Source organism: Nyctibius grandis, chromosome 24, assembly GCF_013368605.1.
Source record: "Nyctibius grandis isolate bNycGra1 chromosome 24, bNycGra1.pri, whole genome shotgun sequence".
NCBI lineage: Eukaryota > Metazoa > Chordata > Aves > Nyctibiiformes > Nyctibiidae > Nyctibius > Nyctibius grandis.
Window position 1 is genome coordinate 2,903,554 of NC_090681.1, and position 21,443 is coordinate 2,924,996.

Here is a 21,443-nt window from a genome sequence, read left to right on the forward strand (position 1 = left end):
TTACAGTTCAATACTTTAAGAGGATGTTGCTTTATCCAGTCCTTTGAGGGCATCCCGAGAGATCAGTTGTTTCTTCTTAGGTCTTGGAAAAAAGTTGGTAAATCATGGAGAAAACACAGCATCCTTCAAAACGTCAGCCTTAGAGTTGCTCAGTAAACAGCAGGATTTTCCCCAGAGTGACCAGAGAAGCCTTCCCAGAAATCCCTCTCCTACAGGTGAAACACGGGGAGCAAACATCAGCACTCTTGGCTCCCATCCATCTCCTGCATTAGCTGCTAAAGGACGAGGCTGTTGCTGCAGCCTCTGCTCTGCGAACAAGCAGCGTGCTGATTTTAGGCACTGACTAATGAGTGGGCATTAAACAAAAGTAAATTTTAGAAGTGTATTCCTGCTTATCTCATTCTGTCCTGCAATTGGTTCAGAAACATACAGCACAATCCTTAAACTGTTCAGATTTTCAAGTTCTAAGAGCTTAGGTTACTTTATGAAAACAGCTTTGGAAATGTAATTGTTGCTGAATCATATTTGTTCAAACATACTTGTAAATCTTTCCCTAGCTCACGTTCTATTAATGACATTTTCCCTTGGCAAATTTTGTACCTGGATTTTAGTTTTACTGCTTTCTAATCCTAAAATGATAAAAAATACAAACCCCCTCAGCTTTTACTAGCAGTACAATTTTCTGTTAATGTGAACAAATTTCTTAAAAAACAGTCAATAGAAAAGCACAGTTGTATGGAACAGCAGAGCTGTTGTGGTAAATGCAAAATAGCCCAAAATGCAAATGAAAGTACAGAATTATCATGATAATATTTCCTCAGTAGACATTAACTTTGGAAGAAACAAAGAAATCTGGGCAAGTATAAGAAAGAGAAAATAAACCAGACTTTTATGGAAAAAATATCTTTGTAATTTCATAGAATACTGCTCTCTTCAGGACTACTTCAGCTGCAGAAGGACTACTGGGCATCAGATCTTTGTTTCCATTTTCATGAATAGTTACCGATCCAGGTTAATTTTTGCTATATAATATCTTTTATTTTTCCCTGGAAAATTTTCAGTGCTTTATAATCTGGTGTTTATTGTAAAGATATAGAGTCTGATCTGCTAAAACCTACACTTTTTAATCCAAATATGTATTTTTATCTAAACAGACCAGTAAACCAGAATAAATTCTCGTGAGAAAACATGAAGTAAACCAGTACTTTCATAAGAACACCACTGGAAAAGCTGTAATGACACTTTAAAGCAGACACAGTCATGAAGCACACTCTATCTCTGAAGTGCAATTCAAATAAAGTGATCACACAGAATAACTGATGCTGCTATGAAGATCTTATAAAATCTTGCTCTAAACAGTAGTTTATTTACAGAGAAACCAAACTCACCCTGTGAAGACTACAGTGAGAGTGCCTGTCCTCATGAAAGAGAAGGGACAAAGGAGCCTTTCCTTCTCCCTGTTGATGACACTAAGAATGACTCTCCCCAAAAGAATGTTCCCCATGTTTGAGTGCCCATCTTGGAGTCTTAAATATAGCATCCTACCATGCCATCGCAATGACAATGGGGAGACCCATGCAGGGGTTACGCAGTTGGAGCTGTTTGCTGCAATGGCAACTCATCACAAACTCTTTTTCAGATCAGGCAAATTATTGCTTTTGCCAAACGATATGAGGAAAGACAGGTGCCTCCAAAATTCAGGCATCAGGGTATTGGATTATCCTCTGCTCATTTAGGATAGAAGCTCACTAAACATCTAAAATGAATTATGAATATTTTAATCTCCTCCAGGAATTTCCCTTGGGTTAACATTGCTACTGCTGCATAACAGAGTGAAATCATTTACTTTGACATCTCTTTAGTGAATGCCAACTCCAGCTAAATTATGTCAGTGTATAATTAGTTCAGCAGCTAACAGCAGCTCTTATGTTTTGGTTGGCTGTGACTATTACACTTCCCTTGTTACAGGCAAATGAAGGCTTGCTGCCACGATAGCGGGCGAGCTTACATACCCAGCTGCCCAGGGTGGTACTGAAGAGCCTGGGGTGGGGTAAAAGAACAGAGACTGCTGTTTGTCCATTTATTTGAGATGGGCTTGCACTTTCAGCATTCAGGATAAACCCTTCCCAGCAGTGTGAGAAGTGGGTGATATTTTTTGTGGTGTCAGAGGAAAAACGAAGGTTTGAAAGTAGCAAAGCTCCGAGGCTGCAATAGCAGTTTGTGAGCCAGATGTTTTCCAGCTACATTTCATTAGTTGAGGAGTCAGCGTGTCAGTATTGAGCTTCTCACAGCCGCTAGAAGTCTGTAAAGAAGATACATAAGAATATAAAATTGCCATACTGGATGAAGCTGAAGGTCTGTTCAGCCCAGTGCCCTGTCTCTTGAGAGCGGTCTGTAGGTTTTCCTGCGCTGGACACGATGCTTTATTATTTCTAATAGTCCTATCCCTGTTAAATTGCCTAATTCCTTTCTGAACACTTTCTGATCCTGGCCTCCACAAGGCCTTGTGGAACTGAATTCCACCATCAAATCTGGCACAGTTTGACTCACTCTGCCTGTATCAGCAGGATCCATTTCTAAGAACCTTTGTTTGCTTCACCATCCAAATAAAACAAAGCTGAACTCCGGCAGGACCAGCACTAGAGCTACAAGGACTTCTGTGTGTTAAGTTTACGTAGTGGCTGTGTTTCAGACATACCTAAGCAAGCAATAAACAGGTACTACTGGGCAGGCATGACTGAATACATTTTGGTATAAGCTGAGCTGTTGATGTGAAAGAACACTTTTCTTTCATGGGTTTTGAACAATTGCATGACCACTTGAGTGCCTTCCTGAATTTTGTATTATGAGAAGTAATGAGTAATTATCATCTATTCTGCTTAATAGTAATTTCTTTCACCTTTGTCATATCAACCCTCTGTTGTATGTGTTAAGGAGAAGAGTCTTAACTTACGCTCTCCTCATATGGACGCTGACCACTTTTGTCACCTTTTTCTTACAAAGATATCTCATAATCATGTCTCACAGCTCTCATTATCTGTCTGAGAAGAAAGAATATATACGTGGACATTTTAAATCCTCTGAACCAGCAAGTGTAAGGCCACTGCTTAGCACTGTGATCCAGCTGCTGCAGTTCTGCTGCATCATACCTCCCCAGCACTAATAGCAATACTGTTAGGCCAATGGGATGCCAGAGCTAAGATATAAAGTCTTTTTTATCAGGGTCCCTAATACTTTCAGAGCTGCCTCTCAGCTCTGCTTTGTTCCGTCTCCAGAATTTGGAACTTTTAATTTGTTCCTTGAGTGTGATTTTCCTCAAAGGACTTGTTAAAAAATCACTGGTGCCCTTCAAACTGGGCACTTTTCGATGCCAAAACAAATAACAAGGGAGAACGCGAGCCTCAGGCTGCAGCAATGTGTTCATCCCTGTGTGAGGATCCCTGGTGAGCTACGAGCAGGGCTGCTGGTGTGGGGAGCGGCTAAGTGACAGCTCCCAGATTTAGCTGAGAAGACAAAGAGTAATACTTTGCTATAGGGTTACAGCTGCCACCTGCTATGCTGATATCCTTGTGACAACTGGAACTGCAATGCTCGCCTGTCATCGTCGTGACATCTGCCTAGGAATAAGCACGGCCTTTGTGGCAAGGCACTTCTAGTTTTTATTATCTAGAGCTATCAAAACTCATCTGGAAAAGTCAAGATAAATGAGGAACAGTGTGATGTTAGATACAGATGGCTTGCACGCGAAGACCTTTGAAACAGTGTTGAAATCATGCTGTTTATCTGAAAATGTCCTTACATGGAATGAGAATGAGATAATTAGATCCTACTGTATCTGTTTGCTGTGATGCATTTTGAAACAAACAAGGCTATCAATTTGATTATGAAAAGCAATGAAGCAGAAGGCAATAAGGTCAGCACATGTTGGTGGGGGATGGATGAGCACTTTCCTTGCACGGCTACAATAAAGCTCAGTAGCGTCAACATCTCTCTCCAAGCTTTTCAAAAGAGAAATAGTTTTAGAAGGGATGATCTTCTTGTTAAATTTAAGTGGTGACTCATGAGACAAGAATCAATCTCTTCCTGCTTAGTATATCAAGGCCTAAAAGATAAATATTGACTCAGTCATGATCAGAGCAGGAAGTTGAGAATATTGCTGTCAGTCACCTCCTTAAGACATGGCTTACAGAGCCTCTCTCTTGACTGCGTTCCCTGTTCATTACAGTTGCTGCTGTCAGGGGTAGAGCAGACGAGGACAGGATGGAGTTGTAAGCCTTTAAGATCATTCCTGCCGTATGCTGCCTTTGAGTGTAGGCAAAGGCAATGTAGCTTTTAAGGTATTTAAGATGCCTGAAGAAGAGATCGACATCCCAGCTGTGGGACGCTTTGCATCTTTAGGCACCTACATACATTGTAAAAATCTGGTCCTAGGCTTTCTGCGCCTCAGTTCCCATCTCTCCTCCTGGGGCACCAAGATGATATATTTATTAAAGGCTGGACATGATCAGACCCTGTGGCAGGGGGTCTGCAGAGGGATTTGAAAAGGCTTTTAAATAGGAAATGTTGTATTTTTTAACAGCATCTTCAAATGCTCTCCTAAGGCCCCCTTCCCTTCCGCACTACGCTGCCCATACTGACGCTGTGCTGAGGGTTATGTTTCACAACATGAGCCAAAATGTTGACATTGTGGCATTTGGTTATTCCCTGAGTAGCATCACCGGGAATGTTGTTGACACAAGATATGCAACCCACAGGCAACTCTGAGTAAGGTAATTGGCATCACTGGCTTGAAATGCACAGGGGGAGTTAGCGGGGCAGAATGTTACCCCTGGGGTATCGCACTCCTTGGAAACAGCACAGCTGGGCTGCTGCAACTCCTGGAACTGCAGCGGGTTTGTGTGTATTGGTTTTGATGGTGTAGTTTGGACCCAGAGTACATGAAACGGCTCCAATGACACTCCACAAAACCTTTGACACTGAATGGTGTGAAGTAAAGCTAGCACAATGGAAACATCCTTCCAGGTGGCTGCCCAGACCATGCACATATCCATACCTTTCATACCCTGTGCCATGACACCTCTTCACCACATCTGGCATTATGACCTTGTGGCCTCATATGACATGGCCACAGCGCTTTGTTCGTTGTTGATGCTGGAGTTAGGAGCTGAACCTTTGCCTGTAAGGTTTCTAAGACTATTCCTTTAATCCGGGGTTGAATCATCAAACCCCTTTACTTCAAAAGACTACGGTTTATTTGCAAAATCACACCAAAGCAAGTGGAATTTAGCCTCAGCTTCCCTGGACTGAGAAAACACCTGAGCACATTCATGGTGAGAACAGCTGAGTTTTGCTTCTGGTCAGCCTTTCTCTGGCAGTGCTCCTCAAGGGAGTACTTCCCCATACCATTCAAAGCTTTGCTTATTCCTGTAAATGGTTTCAGTTCTCCTCAAAACCCAATGTCATCAGACACTCACACTTGTTCACCACACCAGTGGAAATCAACAAGCTGAACTATACTTTCCTCTTAATGAAAAATAATTCATTTTTCCTCTGTCCCCTGAATAAATACTATTTAGCTTGCTTTTGGTAAGGGTGCGGTGCTAAAGGAATCTGGCCCTCAGTTTACATTGGTTTTGGTTCATTCCAGCTTGAGGTGGGTAACAGGAGCAGAGGAGGGCTCTGCAATCGTAGACTCCTCTCTATCATGCAAAGAGGACGTTCCTCCTCCACAGTGTCAGCGAAGGGTGGGAGGAAGCAGCACAAGACCTCCCTAGTCTCCCTCGTAGATTACTGAGTGAATGAATTGAGATTAGTGTGAACTGAGATTGAGGGTTGAACTGAGATTAGTGTAAATCCTCACACTCCTGCCTACGTGGAATGTGATCCTAGCTGCTTCGTCCCTGGGGATTTCAAGGGAAGAAGAGAATGTGTGACTATTTCAGAGAAAGAAATGAGCAGCAGCTGAGAAATATGTCAGAACTGGGCCAAGACTGCATTAATCTGTTGCAGAGATGAAAAAGGCTTTATCTTCCTACAAGCATTAAAGAGCACAGCAGGACAGGGCACATGTAGTTTCACAGAACTGCTGCATCAGGAGCTATTACCACAGTTTCAATGAGTGCTTTAAAGGCAAAGTCCATTTCATGAAAGTAGCCGATTGTTTTGCACAAGTCGTATATCCAAGGGTAGAACACCAATATATATTTAATTCTTTTACTGTACCATGATACATTTAATTCTTTTAGGTTTGCATACATCTGCACCTGAATTTCTTCAAAGGGTGGCTTTATCTTGGACCTGTTGGTAAAGAGCAAATACAGTTTCTGTTGTGAATTTTGCTAAATTTTCGGTAAACTGAATCTGGAATTTGAACTTGAATTTTAACTCAGCTTTTAAAGTAGTCCAATTCATAATAAATTTGAAGAATATACAAGAAGTAAAGGCCTATTATTTAAGTGCAAAGATACAGTATTGCAGCGTACCAAGAAGTAATTATATGAGTAAAGGTACCTATCTCCACGATAGAACAGCGGAAACAGTCTGGCAGCTCTGTGCCATGTTAATGCATCCAGGACCAGCTATGTTTATTTGCATTGCACTGTTTGCAGGGTAGGCTACTATTTCATGCAAGCAAACATAATCTGGATTTTAATATCATTAAGTCATCCTAATAAAATTCTGTGTTTTCATCCTGATCCCAAAGTACTTTTAAGTCCAAATCTTTGAACAGCATAGTGAGAGGAGTGCCATTGTCCTGGTCTGAGATAGTGTCTTGGGACACAACGTTATTCAGTTTTGTGCAGCTTAGCTCCTTTGTTGCTGTTAGTGTTTCTGTTTCTTGAGTCTCTGGGAACTGCAATTTATTTGCAGAAAGTGAGAATGAATCTGGCAACATCCACCGCTCTGTGGTGTTCTCTCCAGGGAAGTTGTCACCAGTACCAACTGAGAGGAGGAGGGCTGCTGACAGAGATGACAGCGATTCATCCTGTAGAACATAGTCTGTGTCAGCTTTCACTGAAGACAGTAACAGTGGCAGTTCTGCTGCCTGTTGTCTGTAGCATCCTCGTTGTTCCAGCAGAGACAGTGGCAGCTGGGATACATGCGCTTTACTTTCCATCCCGTCAGTCTGCAACAGCAGTTGCTGTGTTTGCCCAGGGCTCCCCTGTACGAGAACTGACTCTCCTGTGTCACTGCTGTCCCACAATGCCATGTTTGGCCTCTGTTCTTTATAATCCCAATGGCTGCAGCTCTCGCCCGGCATCTGGGTTATGAGTTTTCCACCAGGAAAACTATCTGGAGGAACTTCCTTTAGCATTTGGTTTGGCTGCAGATTCTTCTTGTCAACATGGTCTGTGCCTTCGACACACAGCCCGTAGGTTAGGGGCAGAATTTTGCTGGATGCGGCAGTGGGAACACTTTGCTCGGCTACTTGAGGAGCATAACCAGATGGAGCTGTGCTTGGCAAGCAGGGTGGCTGAGTGGGCAACCGGAATGTCGGCACATCCGTCTGTTGCTGATAGGCAGTTTCTGGTGGACGGAAAGACCATGGTGGCTCCAGTGCTCGGTCCAAATGTTGGCTGATCTGTGATAACTGCACTTCAGGGATGAGAAGTGAAGGTTTGGTTAAATTAATGGGCTTTATAATATGTTCCACTGTCAATGTAAGAGGCTGGAATGATGAAATCCCTCTGAAGTCCTGTTGAAGTAGATGATAGAAATAATTTAATAACAAGAAGCTGTGACTTTGAAGGTTTGCTTTAGATTCTTTAAAATTTTCTTTGGAGAGCTATCAGTAAAAGCCAGTAACAACCACCAGGGATCTGCTTTGTTGAGAAAAGAACTCTGTTTTTTTTCCTGCGGAATGACCCTTCAGAGGAATACAGATGTCTCTCATTATAAATCAGGGCAACTGCACAATCCTAAAATATGTAAAACGAATTGCCAGTGGGTCACTTAAAGACTGGAAACCAAAATCTTAAAAAACTTTTGAAAATTTTAGAAGAAAGGGAACGTCTGAGTGTCTGTGATTTTGAGAGCTGTTCTAACATGTTAGTATAGAGCCCTGCTCTCTTCTAGGGACAATATACACAGTTTATTTCCTTTAATAGAATAACAAAGAATCTTCAAATCTGCAGGCATCTTTGCTGTCTTACTTTGCAGCTCCCTGTAACAAATTTTCTCTACCTGCAGCAGGATGACCAGATTTAAACCGCCAGTAGTCTGCAACGATTGCTTAGACAATGCTCTTGTCTGCTTATTCATCCTCTTCAATTAGCAATACTATTTAAGTGCATGCATCTAGTCCCGAGCATTTTAAAGATTTGCTGCAATGGCTTAGGAACACTTACCAAAGACATCGGCTGTGCACTGTGTTGCTTGACGTATTTATAGATGACGTAGCTAATTGCAGCAAACACCAGCCCGGCACAGAACGCGAGGGCCACGAAACAGTAGAGAAGCCACGTGTGGTCTGGTAAGTGGGGAAGAGAACAAGTGGAAAATGTAGCTTCAGAGAGCTGGATTAGAACAACCGGATGGGATTAGCTAAATGGTGTTATAGGTCTAGTCTCACAGGACTAGATTTTTAAATTAGGAAGGTCAGTGTTGCTTCAAGATCTTTAGCAAGGCTATGTTATTTTATACGAGCTGAAAATCAGTCTCTTTTATGGATCCAATATCTCAGCTGGACTTTTAAATGAGCAGAGTTAACAGCCTCACCTGCTAGTGTTTTAACCCAAAATACTTGAGATTTGCTGCTTCTCTGGAGGAGATATATATATACTGTTCCGTTATATTCAGTGTCTGGGTCCAAGTTGGAAACTTCAAATTCTTTGTTGTGCTCATTCTTTGTCCACTATTTAAAATAAAGGCAAATTGTGTATTTTAGACAGATTAAATGCATACAATTTCTTCAAATCAGATTGCAAAATTCAGCATAAAGTTTTATTTACTAATAAAGTTACATCAGGAATCTCATTGATCATGTATAAGCTCTGAGGTCCTTCTCCATCTTATGCAAAATGTGATTCACAAAAGTCAGTGGGCTCGTGGTCTGAGGTTGTGCTTTACCTTTTGGTGTGTCCTTTGGTTGAATATTGTTAAGTGATAATCAACAGCACCAAATTTGCTAGAAATGTCCTCTACGGTTAGCTGGCGGCCATCCTCACCTCTCAGTGGAGTATAGGGGGGCCGTATGAGAAACTTTATGGATCGTACATAAGGAATATGCTCCACTTCTGGTGCTCCAATAATAGCTAGAAAAGATAGAACAGGCAGTGTCAGCTTTCAGTGTTCCTCCAAGGCCACGTAGCTTGACAACATCAAACTGAAAAGAATGGCTCTGGGGGACAGGACCACCTCAGCGTGGGTGCTGTTCCCTAAGCTGCAATGAAAAGTGAGTGTTTAATGATCAAAGCAACTTACGGCTCTTTCATAGCTTATTTTGTGCAAAGATCTGAAGGCTCTTCATAATCATTCACTGCTAATGCCACATCCAATTATTCTTGACAAATATGCAGTGGGAAAATTTTAGACACAGAGCCAATGAGGCTCCCAAAGACTATGTGGTATGCCTGCGGTAGAGCTCACTTAGGGGTTGGGAACATTAAGTATCCCTTGGTCTGGCTGCTTATCCTGATTTTCAGGAGTCCACCTTTCATAGCTTCTGTGACCGTATTTGCCTCCTTGCCCAATAACAAGCCTTCTTCAGGCCTTCAATCCCCTCCTATCAAGCACAGAGCCTTGCAATACTGAAATTAGAGGAAATGCTGTCCTAAACATCAGTGAGACTTGGAATGAATCCCTGGCAACCAGGATTTAGTAGATTTCAGCAGCAGTACGTACTCTCTTTTCTGGGCTCAAATCTTTCTGAGCGCACCCAGTTGGAGGAGCAGTAGTTCTGGCCAGTGGCCCTCACTCTGGCGTAGTAATGCTCCGTGAAGTTTTCTGTTTCACGAGTGAGATTGCAGAAAGGCTGTGTGATACTCTGGCACTCACGCTTGTTAAGCCAGGATTTTTCTCCATACCTTAGGACAAAAAAAGCTTTTAGTCTGTCTGGTAGAACAGATGCAATACAACCCTTCTCCAGAACGATCCAAACAGGCTGTTTTGCCAACTCTTAGTTTTAAAATTCATTATTGCAATTAGCAAGTGGCAGGGAATGGAATGACAGAGAAACTTGCCCTGGACTACAGCCCTTAATCCGTTCCTGTTGATGGCTTCTGTGCGGATATCGCCTTGAGGAAGTGCAGCTTATTTCAAGGCACACACAGGAGTGTCCTGTGAGTCAGCGACTCCGGGGTTCTTCGCCCAGCTCTGACACTGATTGCATGCAAGTTTGCTGCAGAGTTTGCAGACTTACCTAAAGGCAGCAAAGCTATTGTGTAGCACTGGTCTGATTTCTCTTAGCTCTAGTGACTGAACCAGAGGAAGACAATTGCTATTACCTGTATTTACAGGTGAGGAAACTACAGAATAGAGAGAAGGAAGTTGCTGAAGGCAAAGAGTAGCCCAGTAATGGAGTAAAGCTGGCAACCCAAGGTGTAAAAATATTAGCTTAACTGAGCACTGTCTACCAGTTTAAATAATCCTGTCCTTTCTGGAGTTCTTGTCTAAGCAGAATCATTTCTGTAACAGTAAAACAAGCAGCAGAAACAGCAAAATCTACTTTTCTTTCTTGGCCCTTCTCTCTCTGAGAACAGGGGCCCTAAGAACATCAGAACTCCAAAAAGAAGCAAACTTCACATACTGTTTATATTGGACATCAAATACAGTGCCAGGGGGGATATCTGCTTCAGTTTCCCATGTCAGGATGTTCTCAAAGTTTGTAGAAGAAAATGCTGCATGTTTCAGACATGATGACCTCCCTGTAGTCACAACGCCTAGGGGAGCAAAGAAACTAGTATTAAAATGCATATTCTGGCATCTCAGCCCTCGCATGAATATGGGTCCAATGCTGCTCGGCCTTTTAATGAACCAAAATATCAGGTATGCCGCTTCCCGCTAGAGATGGGCTGCAAAGCAGAAGCTTGAACAGAGCAGGAGTTCAAACCGTGCACACATCACCGGATAAGCGATTGTGGGTTCATCCCAAAGAAATGTAAGTCAGGAAATTTTGCCAAAAGACTCAAAAAGTCAAAGTCAGAAAGCGAATCGTTGAGTTCCTTATCAGGTTTCTTTTTAAAGCAATTAAATGGCTGGAAAAGTAGGAACAACCACCTGTTTTCAAGGCTAGATTCATGTCTATGAATGTCTCTGCTTTCTGCCCAGACTCAGGGAGGTGATATGGTGAGATCAGTTTTACATCACTGAAGGTGATGTGACTGCCATTAACCTCTCGTGCTCCATGTGTTATTGGATGAGGACTGATTGTACAGAGCGACACGCAAAGACCTGATGCCTGGACTCTGATCTGGGTGTGCCGGGGTGCAGGCAAACAACTCACCCAGCTCCCTCTCTCTGAGCCCTGTGCCTCTTACCCATGGCGGATGGGTTCTGGCTTTGGTAAACAGAAATGACAAACATGCCCCTGGTCTGAGCTGCCTCTGTAGAGCAGAATACAACCCTGATCCACCTGCAGCAAAGCCTTCCTGGCAAGGCAGAAATGCAGCAGTCGGTATAAAGTGGGTGGGTTTCCCTGCCAGAGCACCATGAAAACTGAGCCACCAATACCCCGATCATCTCAGAAACAGGAAATCTCCATCTTCCCACATTTATCCACACTAATACACAGTTATGCAAAGCAGCGTAACACAAGCACGGTCAAGCGTGGGCAGGGAAGAACCAGGATATTTCACAGTGTGAAAGTCCCTCTGTTTTAGCAGTTTCTGAAGGCGCCTTCCTTACAGTATAAGATCACGGACACAAGAGCAGATGAATGATGAGGTTGCTTGCTGAAAAGCTGACATTTTAAAACAGCAAATTTATCCTTTATTCACCCAGGAGTGTGTTTGCCACATCTGGAGTAGGATTAAATGGCTTTTAGGGATACATTATTAGTTTGTACCTCTTCTAAAATCAGGGCTGTTCTTGTATTCATTTGCGTCTCCGCTTAAGACACAGGGGGACTGATCCAAAGCCCCCTGAAGTGAATGAACGTCCTTTACTCCTGTAGGATCTGGGTTGTAACACTTCAGTGGCAAACGCTTTGAAGTGAAGGGATCTTTTCTTCTCCTTGCTAATCCTTAAAGCACTGAGCACACCAACCGTACTTTGAAAATATTAAAGGGAGGGAGCAACACAGAAAAGAGCTTTTGAACAACCTCAGACAACAGCTCATTCTCTAGGTCTTATTTCAGTAAACATGATTGAACTACCTCCCATACTACAGGATCAAAGAGGAACAACCACTATCAGGGATAGGAAAGGAGAAGGCAGGACTTACCGACCACTGAAAATACAGCCAAGACGATCAGAAATTGCTTCATGAATAACTATGCAAGCTGGGCTGGGAGAGCAGGCGGCTGATCCTGTGTGCAGGTGAATCACCTTTTACAAGAGCTAAATTCTTGTTGGTGAGGCCAGGTTGGATTTGTTGCTCAGTAACAGGCTGCAGAGCTACTATCCCGCCTGCATTCGGATCTGAGATCACCAGCTAAAGATCTGTGCGCATGTGTAAGAGAGAAGGTAAGAGTGACAACAGGAGCACCTCTCCCCGTCGGAGTATGCACACCTAACTGTACAAAGGTGCACAAGCCAGAGGCTTAGAAAATCCCCAGCTCTTGAAAGAGAGCCAAATACTATTTTGCCGATAAAGAGCTTCCTGCCTGAAAGCCCTCACTGGGGTTTCTCAGTTTTGGGGCTTGCTTTTCTGGTTGGGTAACTTTGACTTGTTAAAACTCTAGAAATTAAAACTTAGTGCTGTGCACCTAGCTGATTTTATAACTGCTGCAAGCAAGACAACTTATTTCCTTAAGAAATACCTTTGAATACTTTCTGAAAATGAAAGTCAGCCAGATCACTAGTTTTTAAGCTCTTCTATTGTTCATACTGGCCTTGGATGGGAGCCAAATGAGTAGCATGTAGCCCTGCAGCACACCGGGCAGAGCACGAGCTCCCCAAGCCCGCCATGACCCCGCACTACCAGGTGGCTGCAGAGGTTCTCTCCTCTGTGTAGACAGGAGGTAGCCTTGCCGTAGGAGGAGCATGTGCTGTCCTACGTCTTTTCTCAGATGCTGCTGTAGACCTCCAGGTTATTTTTGTGGCCGCTTACAATATAAGGCTCTGTTCTGGGTATCATGAATGCCATATGGTGGGGACTGGGAGTTCGTAAGAAATCTAAACCAGGCAGACATATAGTTCCTTTTCCATAGCGTTCTTAGTTTTTTAGGGTGGTGTTAAGTTACGTTTTCAGGCTTTTCTCAGAAGAGGGAGAGACGTTTCCTTCTTTGGTCAAAAGTGAAAAACAATTGCCTGTCTCCAGGAGAAGCGGATTTAGAACCACCAGATGTGTATAACATCTGAAGAGCTGGTACAGCTGCCTGCTGCTTATTTTACCCAAGATGTCCTAAGCGGAGAAAGCTTCACACATACAGCCTGCATCCAAGGCTTAGGAAGCTCCTTTAGCTGCTGCTTTTGAATTTTTTGAAATTATGAATTTTTTGAAATTCCTTGTGAGCAGTACTCTGACATTGTCTAAAGCCTATTTAAAGCTACTAAATGCTAGATTTTTTTCTTATTATTACAAATGAGTCTCATAAGCAACATCACACCTGCAGCCAATTTAATCAAAATACAAACCATGTGTGCTCCGAAGCTGAGAGCACACTGCTTCCAGTATTCTATCCTTGTGGCCAAACATGTGATAGAAATGACTTCCCCTTCTGCTTACCTCTTCACCTCATGGATTTTCTGTTCCTGAAGCTGTTTCTATTCCCTGCTCTGCTTTGATACTAACAGGGCTGTATGCTTCAAACCATGCCACTGATGCATAGCTGTTGTTTTGTCTTTCTCATCTCACTTGGACAAATGCAGAAGTCTCACAGGTTTATTAAACAAGACACACCTATCCACCAGTATGGCCTACGTCTAATTAAGTGCAACTCTTCGTTAGGGTGTTTCCTGAATAGCTTGCTAAAGTATTTCCATTTTTTTCCTTCCCTCACATCACTGCCTCATGCTTCTGCTGTGTGATGACCCATGATGGGGCAGAGGTGAGGGAAACTGTAGTGCACCTGAGGCTTTAGTTTTGAGAATATAACTTCAAACTTTATTTCTGCCCTTATTTCTAGAGAGATGTTACCTTTTGAATAGCCCAGGAGACACCTCTCTGAATCTTTAGGTACCTGAAGATCTCCAAAAGTCTGGTTCCAAGTTTAAAATTAAACACTTGGCTTTCAACTTGCAAACTGTAGACCCTGAGCCTGTGTCAGAAGTTAGTTCCTAAGGACAAAAACAGACTGAGATGTTTGTAACACAGGTTTTCTGTGGAACTCTGCTTATAACTTGGCACAGCTGGGGAAAGAGGAGAAAAATCTTGCATGCCAGAGATTTGTGAAGATAGTAGATTAAGGCCAAAAAGACCAAGGTGGTTATCTCCTCTGAGCTGCTGCAGGGCCCAGGCTGCAGAGCCCCACTCTGTGAGGACTGCATGAAGCTTAGTGACTGCTGATCCAGGGATGTAGGAGGTTTGATTCCAGCTCCTGCACTTTTCCAGTAGGTGAGCAATGTCCAGGTTTTTTGGTTGACTGGGTCATACCTTTTCTAGTGAGAGAGGAGAGCTGCTTTTCTCATTACACAGCTACAATTGTTAAGTAAGGTGTAAGATACGGACCGATTGCTCTGGACGAGGGAGCACTGTGCTCTGGCCGCCCCTGACACTTCTGCAGTGGAAAGCAGGTCTCAAGCCCTGCTGAAAGAAAACATGGAGGAGTGGGATGCTGCCTCCACCAGTACAGCTCCCCTGGCCTGCAGCCTTTCCCCCAGCTTCCATCCTGAGAAAAGCTGGACAAGACAAAGAAGGGATCCCAGGCCCTGCTTGCAGAGCTGTGACATGTCAAAATAATTTTGTAGACGTTACACAACTTCAGAGCTTCCTGTAACTCAAAGCCTGGGGGTTTTTCCTTGATTGCACAAGAAGATGGGTGGTGATTGTATTTGGATGATCTATATCTTTCTAAATGAACAGGATGGCTCACAATGCAGGATGTACCTAAGGACACTTTGCAGAGGACAGGTAAGAAAAAAAAAGGAAAATTCTAGTTGATGAATCTTTTCTCCCACCTCCCCTTTTTACTTTAATTCGGTCCTTAATTAGTACATGTTGCTTTCCTCTTTCAAAGCAGTTCCCAACCCCTCCTATCACCCCCTAGCTCTTTCTGATGTTGTTCTCCTGATTCTCTGAAGATGTCAACTTTAATATCCTCCATCAACACCGTTCCCTCATCTGAGACAACTCTGAATGCAGAGAACAGCTATTGTGTGTCTCTCTCTTTCTTTTAATGCTTTGCTTTTCCGCATGTCCTTTTATTGGAATAAAAGGGGAGAGTATGTTTCTGTGACATGTGAAGAGCACAAATTAAAAATACACTGAAAAGGTCAGTATTGCCCAGTCAAGGGAGGCCTTGTGCCTTTTGCTGGTGGACTTCTGATTTGATTCTTTGCTCAGAGAGATGGTCACAGTCCTGGTCGTTCAGTGACTCAGAGGGAGACCTGGCTGGGAAGTCTCATCAGATTCCACTCAAACCAAAGCATTAGGAATGGGAAGCCCATGACTGAGTCCTGTTTCAAAATGTGATGTTTTCCAGGATGAGCTGCAGTCACCCTTTGTAGTTCTGGGAAACATAAAAACGCACACACATGGAGTTATATATCAAAATATTATTGCCTCTGCATAAAGCAGCTCTCAGACATTCTGCACAGCAGGGGGAATTTCAGCGTCAATATTTGTATAAAACAAAAAATAAATAAATAAACAAACATGCTGCACGTTTATCACATTGACTTCAGTTCACTCTGTTGAAGCACAGAAGGTGATCTCTGTAGGTTGAGGTGGAGAGCTTTTCATCCCACAAAAAGAAAAGGTTGTTAAGTGTCTCTGTAAGGTACTTCCAGCTGAGCAGGGGTGCAGTTTTGCAGTTACAGAGAAGCAAAGATAATGTTAGCAGTTCATCCTGGCTCAAAACCAACGTGCAGGCACAATACTCTGTGTTTTCAAAACCCAGGTGATGGTTTCACACAGGTCTGGGTTGTGTTTTTACTGTCTCAGAGGTGTTTTTGCCTTTCATAAATCACATGTAAAAGTTACCTTGCTCTGAAGTCACAGGTGAACACAAGGCAGTGCGTGCTTGCTGTGTGATACCTACATGAGGTATCACATCACTGCACGCCTCGCCCCTGGCTGGCTTCAAATAGTGTGCCTCATACCAGAGCCCTAATACCTTATCGCAGGTGTACTTGTACAGAGGGATAGTGAATGTACACTAGTTACACAGCACTAAAAATTAACCTTTTGTGTCCCTAAAGCCATATCCTTGATAGCCCAGGCAGCAGTAGAAAAAACTCTGTCTAGGTGAATAAATGCAAAAAGCACCACTATCAGTTATTTGTCCTTGTTCTTGTTTAGGTGTCCTTGCCTGGATACCTGGAGCTCTCTAGCATTTTCCGGGCACGCCACAGAACTGCTAGGTTACTCTAGCTCCTTCCCATGTAATATGTGTGCTCGTAGCCTTTGAATTTAAACTTGTGATCATATTTCTCCTCCATATTTGAAGTTTCAAATGCATCACTTAGCACTGTGGATTCAGGAGATGTCCCTTCGGTAAAGTTATCGCTGTCACAGTCACTTGCAATACCTTCATCTTCCGCCACCTGTAATGTCTGAAAGGAAATGAGCAGCTCGGTGCTGGGATCCTCACTGAGTTGTGGTATCTCACCTATCTGAACATGCGGATCAACTGTTGGTTTCTGGTAATACTTGGTGAAATGATGAGCCTTCCTATGCGGGTGGTGCTCATCGGCTGGCAGTCGGGCACAAATCCCCTCCATCAGTGTTTGAACAGGGGTCATTTCCAGGCATTCATCCCTGTCTGTATCATGCTGTTCATGTTCCCTGGGACCTGGGAGTCTCACATCAGTGAGGGATACTCTTCCCAAAGAGGAACGGTGAGTAAGGGATGCCTTCTCATTTCCTTGGGATCCTGAGGTGTCCACCTCATTCTTTCTCATTGGAAAGAACGAGAAACCCAAGGTACTTAAGTCAAGCACAGATTCACTATCCACAGAGAGACCTCCAGATCTGGAGTCCAAGCTAGTTTCCCCCTGAGCTGTTCTGGATGGTTGACAGCTGAGATGTCTCTTTGGAAACTGAAGCATTTCAGTGTATGGGATGAAAGTACTGCTGTCTTCTTCCTCTTCCTCCTCCTGTTCTTCTTCTGATGATGATGATGACGAGAGGAAAGAAGCTGTCCATGCTAGGTCATTTCTTGCTAAAGTTTTGTTTGTCTTCCTTTGTGACAGTGGCTTCTCTGTGCAGATAAGATAGTCCCTGAAGAATTCCTTTTCACTGGGCTCACAGTAAAAGGCTGGTCCGGCAGCTTTTAAATGAGAGAAATCCTACCAGGGAAAAGAAACAAGACACACAGATCAATGAGTTAGTGATGTTTTTTAAAGAAAAGTTTGGATATAGAACATGCCAGGATCAAAGCTTACTTATAATGGGACTTATGAATGCAAAACTGAGAGGTGCAGAGCCCAAGCAACTCTCCCACTCCTCCCCAGTTACCCTCTGAAAATCAGCAAGACTTGGAGTCAGGAGGGGACCTTAGCATTTGGGCCATACCAAAGCATGAGGCATCTTCTTGTGCTTAGCATCTTCTTTCAGCAAGCAGATGATGAAGACACTTGCCAGAAGGATGGAAAGGACAAACACAGGGGTCGTGGCAGAAAATGGGAACTTCCATTCCACTGCTGAAAAAGACAAAAATAATCTCCTGCTGGTGGTATATTTTATACTAATAATGGGCTCTTATACTCAGCTTTTCTTTCAGAAATCTCAGAAAATATTAGCCTCAAGATTCTTATTTTACAGAGAAAGATGTTTTTTTGGGAGAAAGGATAACAGATCAGACTTGCCTAAGATCAGACTCTAAGTCAGAGTCACAGACAGAAATGAATGTTGATACCAGCCAGTGCCTTACTTGGTGCAGGTAAAAAATGACGCTTTATTCACATATTTTTTCAGGATAAATTTGAATATTCCCAAAATTTCATTGTGAGCATAACTCAAGTACAGTATTTCAGGATTTTCAGGAAATATTTCAGGGTTGGATTTTTTTAATGAAAATGTTTCTACAGAAAGCAGGAACCTTTCACTAGAAATCCGGCTAGGCCGTTTAACAGGAAGCCCACTTTTTTTTTGTTGAAAAGCTAATTTTGGTGGAAATCTTTGACTTGCCCTAATCCCGTTTGATGGCTCACCACACCATTTTCTCAGCAGGGCCATACCTTTGTTGTTTAATAGCACACACACTGGTTGGGAGAATTTGCTGTGCTTGAAGTCAATGCTTTGGAAGGAAGATCTGGCACTTAAACAGTAGTTTCCTCTAAATGCAGTGGTGTCAATAGTCATTGTTTTCTTCCTAAAGATACCTTCGTATTGCTTCTGTTTAGAAACAAAAAGAACAGAGGGTTGGAAAGATGATTCTTTCATTATTTTGGTGGCGTTTCTCTACCTTTTTAGCCCATGATTCTCTTCATCATGTTGTGTGGCTCTGTGCTGCCATGGCATGCTGTTAGCGGTACCTGAACTACTTGTTTTAAACCAGAGATTGCCCTATTATACTGACTATAGTGTAGCCTCCCCATCACATCTTCCTCATAAAAATAGGGAACTACCAAGAAAATAAGGATGCACACACGCACATTTACTTTTTTTCTCTCACTTTGGTTTAACTTGGGTTTAGCCGCTTCATTTTCTCCAGGCCACAGATCCAGTCCCTCCCTGTCCAGAAGTTTCAAGCTGTGCATCATTCCTCTGTTTCATCTACTGACTTTTACTGACCTTATTTTCAGATCCAGCTTCCCAAAGGTCCAAGTCGTACATCCAAGGTAAACTCTCCACACAGGTGGCCAAAGGGAAGGAGGCATTCACATGGATTAAGTTCTCCTTGACATCCACGTTTAGCACTGGGGGAGCCAGTTCCACTGTAATTGAGTGACCAGACATAAGAACAGTGCTTGCTTGTGTCTTAGCTTCACAGAAGTAATGCTTTTCTGTGAGTGGTCTATGCTTCCAACTGTTATTTTGGGTTAGACATGAAGGAAGGAGGAAGGTAAAGGAATACCTCTTCTTTATCTCTCATATCCCTGCTGGTATGTGGAAAGCTTAAAGCCAGTTTGTTCACCTAGAGTATTGATGAACAAATTCTGACACTTGCTACAAATTTTATTTTCAAATGATTATGGCTCTTTGTTGTTTGTGCTCACTCAAATCTCTGTCATTCATAAAGCTGCTTGTTACTGTTTCTCTTTCTGTGGTGTGTGGTCTACCCATTTGCTCATGCCAACACTCTTGTTGGGATGTCCTTTCACCCAGGCTGTAACCTAACAGACACTCACCATCCAAATGATATTCCTTGAATTGTGATTCTACCCATGGAGACGAGAATTGTCCAGAAACAGTTTTTACTCGAGCCCGGACTTTAACAAAGAAGTTTGGAAGCGCACAAGTCAGATTGCAAGAGGTTCTGTTAATATTTTTGCAATGAGGAACCTTTATCCATTTGTCCATGCGTTCCTGGCTAAAAGAGAAACAAGCATAGCATAATATTAAACATGCTGGTTTGTTATAATTTATAGAGCAAGAGAAGGAAGTGTTTTGGAGGATGGGTACTGAAGCTTGCTCAGAGTTTTGAGCACTTTCCAGACAATTAAAGATTGGTTTTGGTGAAAGGATGCAGCCAGGTGACTGATTGTAAAGACACTGATTAATATACGTGCACAGAGGTTTGCCCTGTGCCATACCTTCAATCAGACATCCTTTGTAAGCGCTTACCTTTCATACCTCACTGTGTACGTCACATCTGGTGGAGAGCCTTCTCCTGGAGTCCATGTCAAAATCATGTCAAAATCCTTTGACAGCAGTGTAACATTTTGAGGAGGGGGAGGTCGAACATGACCTGATTGAAAGGGAAAATTATGTGAACAATTAAAAATATCTTTGAGGATAGGAAATATCACCTGGTTTTGACCAAGGTGGTTTCAAAATTTGGGGCAGAGCAGCTCAGCTCATTTGAGACTGGAAATTGGCTGTGGAAGCAGGTATGTCTGTGATGTAGTTATGTTTTCCTCATCTCTTATAAAACATCTTCATCTCAACAGCTTTTAGAATTAGGACCTAAATTTACGTGAAACATCCAATTCCCCCGTGGTCTCACTGGATTTCCCTGTGACCTGGTTTACAACCCCACAAACTCCAGCCTGACTCCCTTGCTCTCCCACCTCCGAGCCCCTGGACGAGGCAGACCCAGCTGGCTCACACCCTCATTCCATCCCAGTTCTTCAAAGGCAGATCCTGCCGTGAAGGCAGCGAGGTGCAGCACACAGGCCTGCCACTTGTGCTTTCCTGGTGCTTGCTGTTTCTGGTAGGTAAATGTGTACATCGCCAGCCTTCAACAAGACACATTCTAGAGACAGATTTTAAATTGCCATTTCTGTACAGTGGAATATTTCACTTTATGTGAATAATTCCCATTTAAACTGCTTAAAATTTACCTCTGTGTGTCTTTCATACTACAAGCAAAGCCACACAGCACAGTGAAATGAAAAGTAACAAAAAGAGCTGTACTGTACCTCTAGTCTGCCGCAGGAAGCACAGTGCCATCAGGACCCCGACTCTCCAGGTAGACATGCCGAAGCAGAACTTTTCCACTTGTAATATATATTTCTTTTCTTGCTACTTTTTCATCATGTTGTTTTCTCGTATTAAGTTGTATGAATTACGGAGGAGCACGCTGGTAATGAGCCGCACGCACACGCACAGCCTCACTTCCTGGTACGGCCCAGATATATCACAGCACACGGGACTGGGGAAGGAGCAGATCTGAACGTGCTTTTGATGAAAATATTGTATAGATTGCAGTACTGCGCCCTCCAGTGTAACATAACCGATCTCTCTCAGAGGCTACGTGCAAAAGGAACACATTATAACAGTGTGAGCCTTATCTTGTGAGGCACCTCATTAAAAAATTAACCTTTGGAATTTACCTATGTGGCTCTGAAGTATTAGTAGAAATCAAATAAGGGTTTACTGCGTGAGACATCTGATAAAAACCTAGCAATAATAAAACCCAGTAATCAATCAGTAGTGTGTGATATTATGATAATCTTATGTTTACAAGAGATAAAGGATTTTCTCTTAATTTAGGCTACCAGGTTCAGAGTGTTTTTCAGAAGTTAGGGAATTACTCCACTTTACAGATAGGGGAAGTGCAGAAATGGGACAGGGA

General features: G+C 42.9%; 2 protein-coding genes across 2 annotated transcripts; both read right to left on the bottom strand.

Moving 5' to 3' along the window:
* Positions 1-6,667: 6,667 nt before the first annotated feature.
* On the bottom strand, positions 6,668-12,425 carry IL22RA1 (interleukin 22 receptor subunit alpha 1). Its single transcript, XM_068418046.1, has 7 exons — positions 12,383-12,425; positions 10,748-10,880; positions 9,844-10,025; positions 9,070-9,254; positions 8,719-8,854; positions 8,349-8,470; positions 6,668-7,696 (listed from the first exon to the last, which is right to left on the bottom strand). The coding sequence occupies exons 1-7, from the start codon at positions 12,423-12,425 to the stop codon at positions 6,668-6,670; spliced, it is 1,830 nt and encodes a 609-aa protein (XP_068274147.1).
* A 3,455-nt stretch (positions 12,426-15,880) lies between these two features.
* IFNLR1 (interferon lambda receptor 1) lies at positions 15,881-20,866 on the bottom strand. The gene is made up of 7 exons (XM_068418019.1): positions 20,788-20,866; positions 19,991-20,114; positions 19,555-19,736; positions 18,998-19,140; positions 18,442-18,598; positions 17,777-17,901; positions 15,881-17,550 (listed from the first exon to the last, which is right to left on the bottom strand). The coding sequence occupies exons 1-7, from the start codon at positions 20,843-20,845 to the stop codon at positions 16,630-16,632; spliced, it is 1,710 nt and encodes a 569-aa protein (XP_068274120.1). The 5' UTR covers positions 20,846-20,866; the 3' UTR covers positions 15,881-16,629.
* Positions 20,867-21,443: the final 577 nt, after the last annotated feature.

Bases quoted from the DNA above. Each gene is read 5' to 3' on its own strand.
- IL22RA1 (XM_068418046.1), bottom strand. From the start codon at position 12,425: ATGAAGCAATTTCTGATCGTCTTGGCTGTATTTTCAGTGGTCG. The intron at 10,026-10,747 runs GTATGTGAAGTT...TTTTGTCCTAAG, and splicing joins TTTGATGTCCAATATAAACA to GTATGGAGAAAAATCCTGGC. The intron at 8,855-9,069 runs GTAAAGCACAAC...TATTTTAAATAG, and splicing joins ACCAAAGGACACACCAAAAG to TGGACAAAGAATGAGCACAA.
- IFNLR1 (XM_068418019.1), bottom strand. From the start codon at position 20,845: ATGTCTACCTGGAGAGTCGGGGTCCTGATGGCACTGTGCTTCCTGCGG. The intron at 20,115-20,787 runs GTACAGTACAGC...CCTTTCAATCAG, and splicing joins CTTCCTGCGGCAGACTAGAG to GTCATGTTCGACCTCCCCCT. The intron at 17,902-18,441 runs GTATGGCCCTGC...CTTTTTCAGCAG, and splicing joins TGTGCTATTAAACAACAAAG to TGGAATGGAAGTTCCCATTT.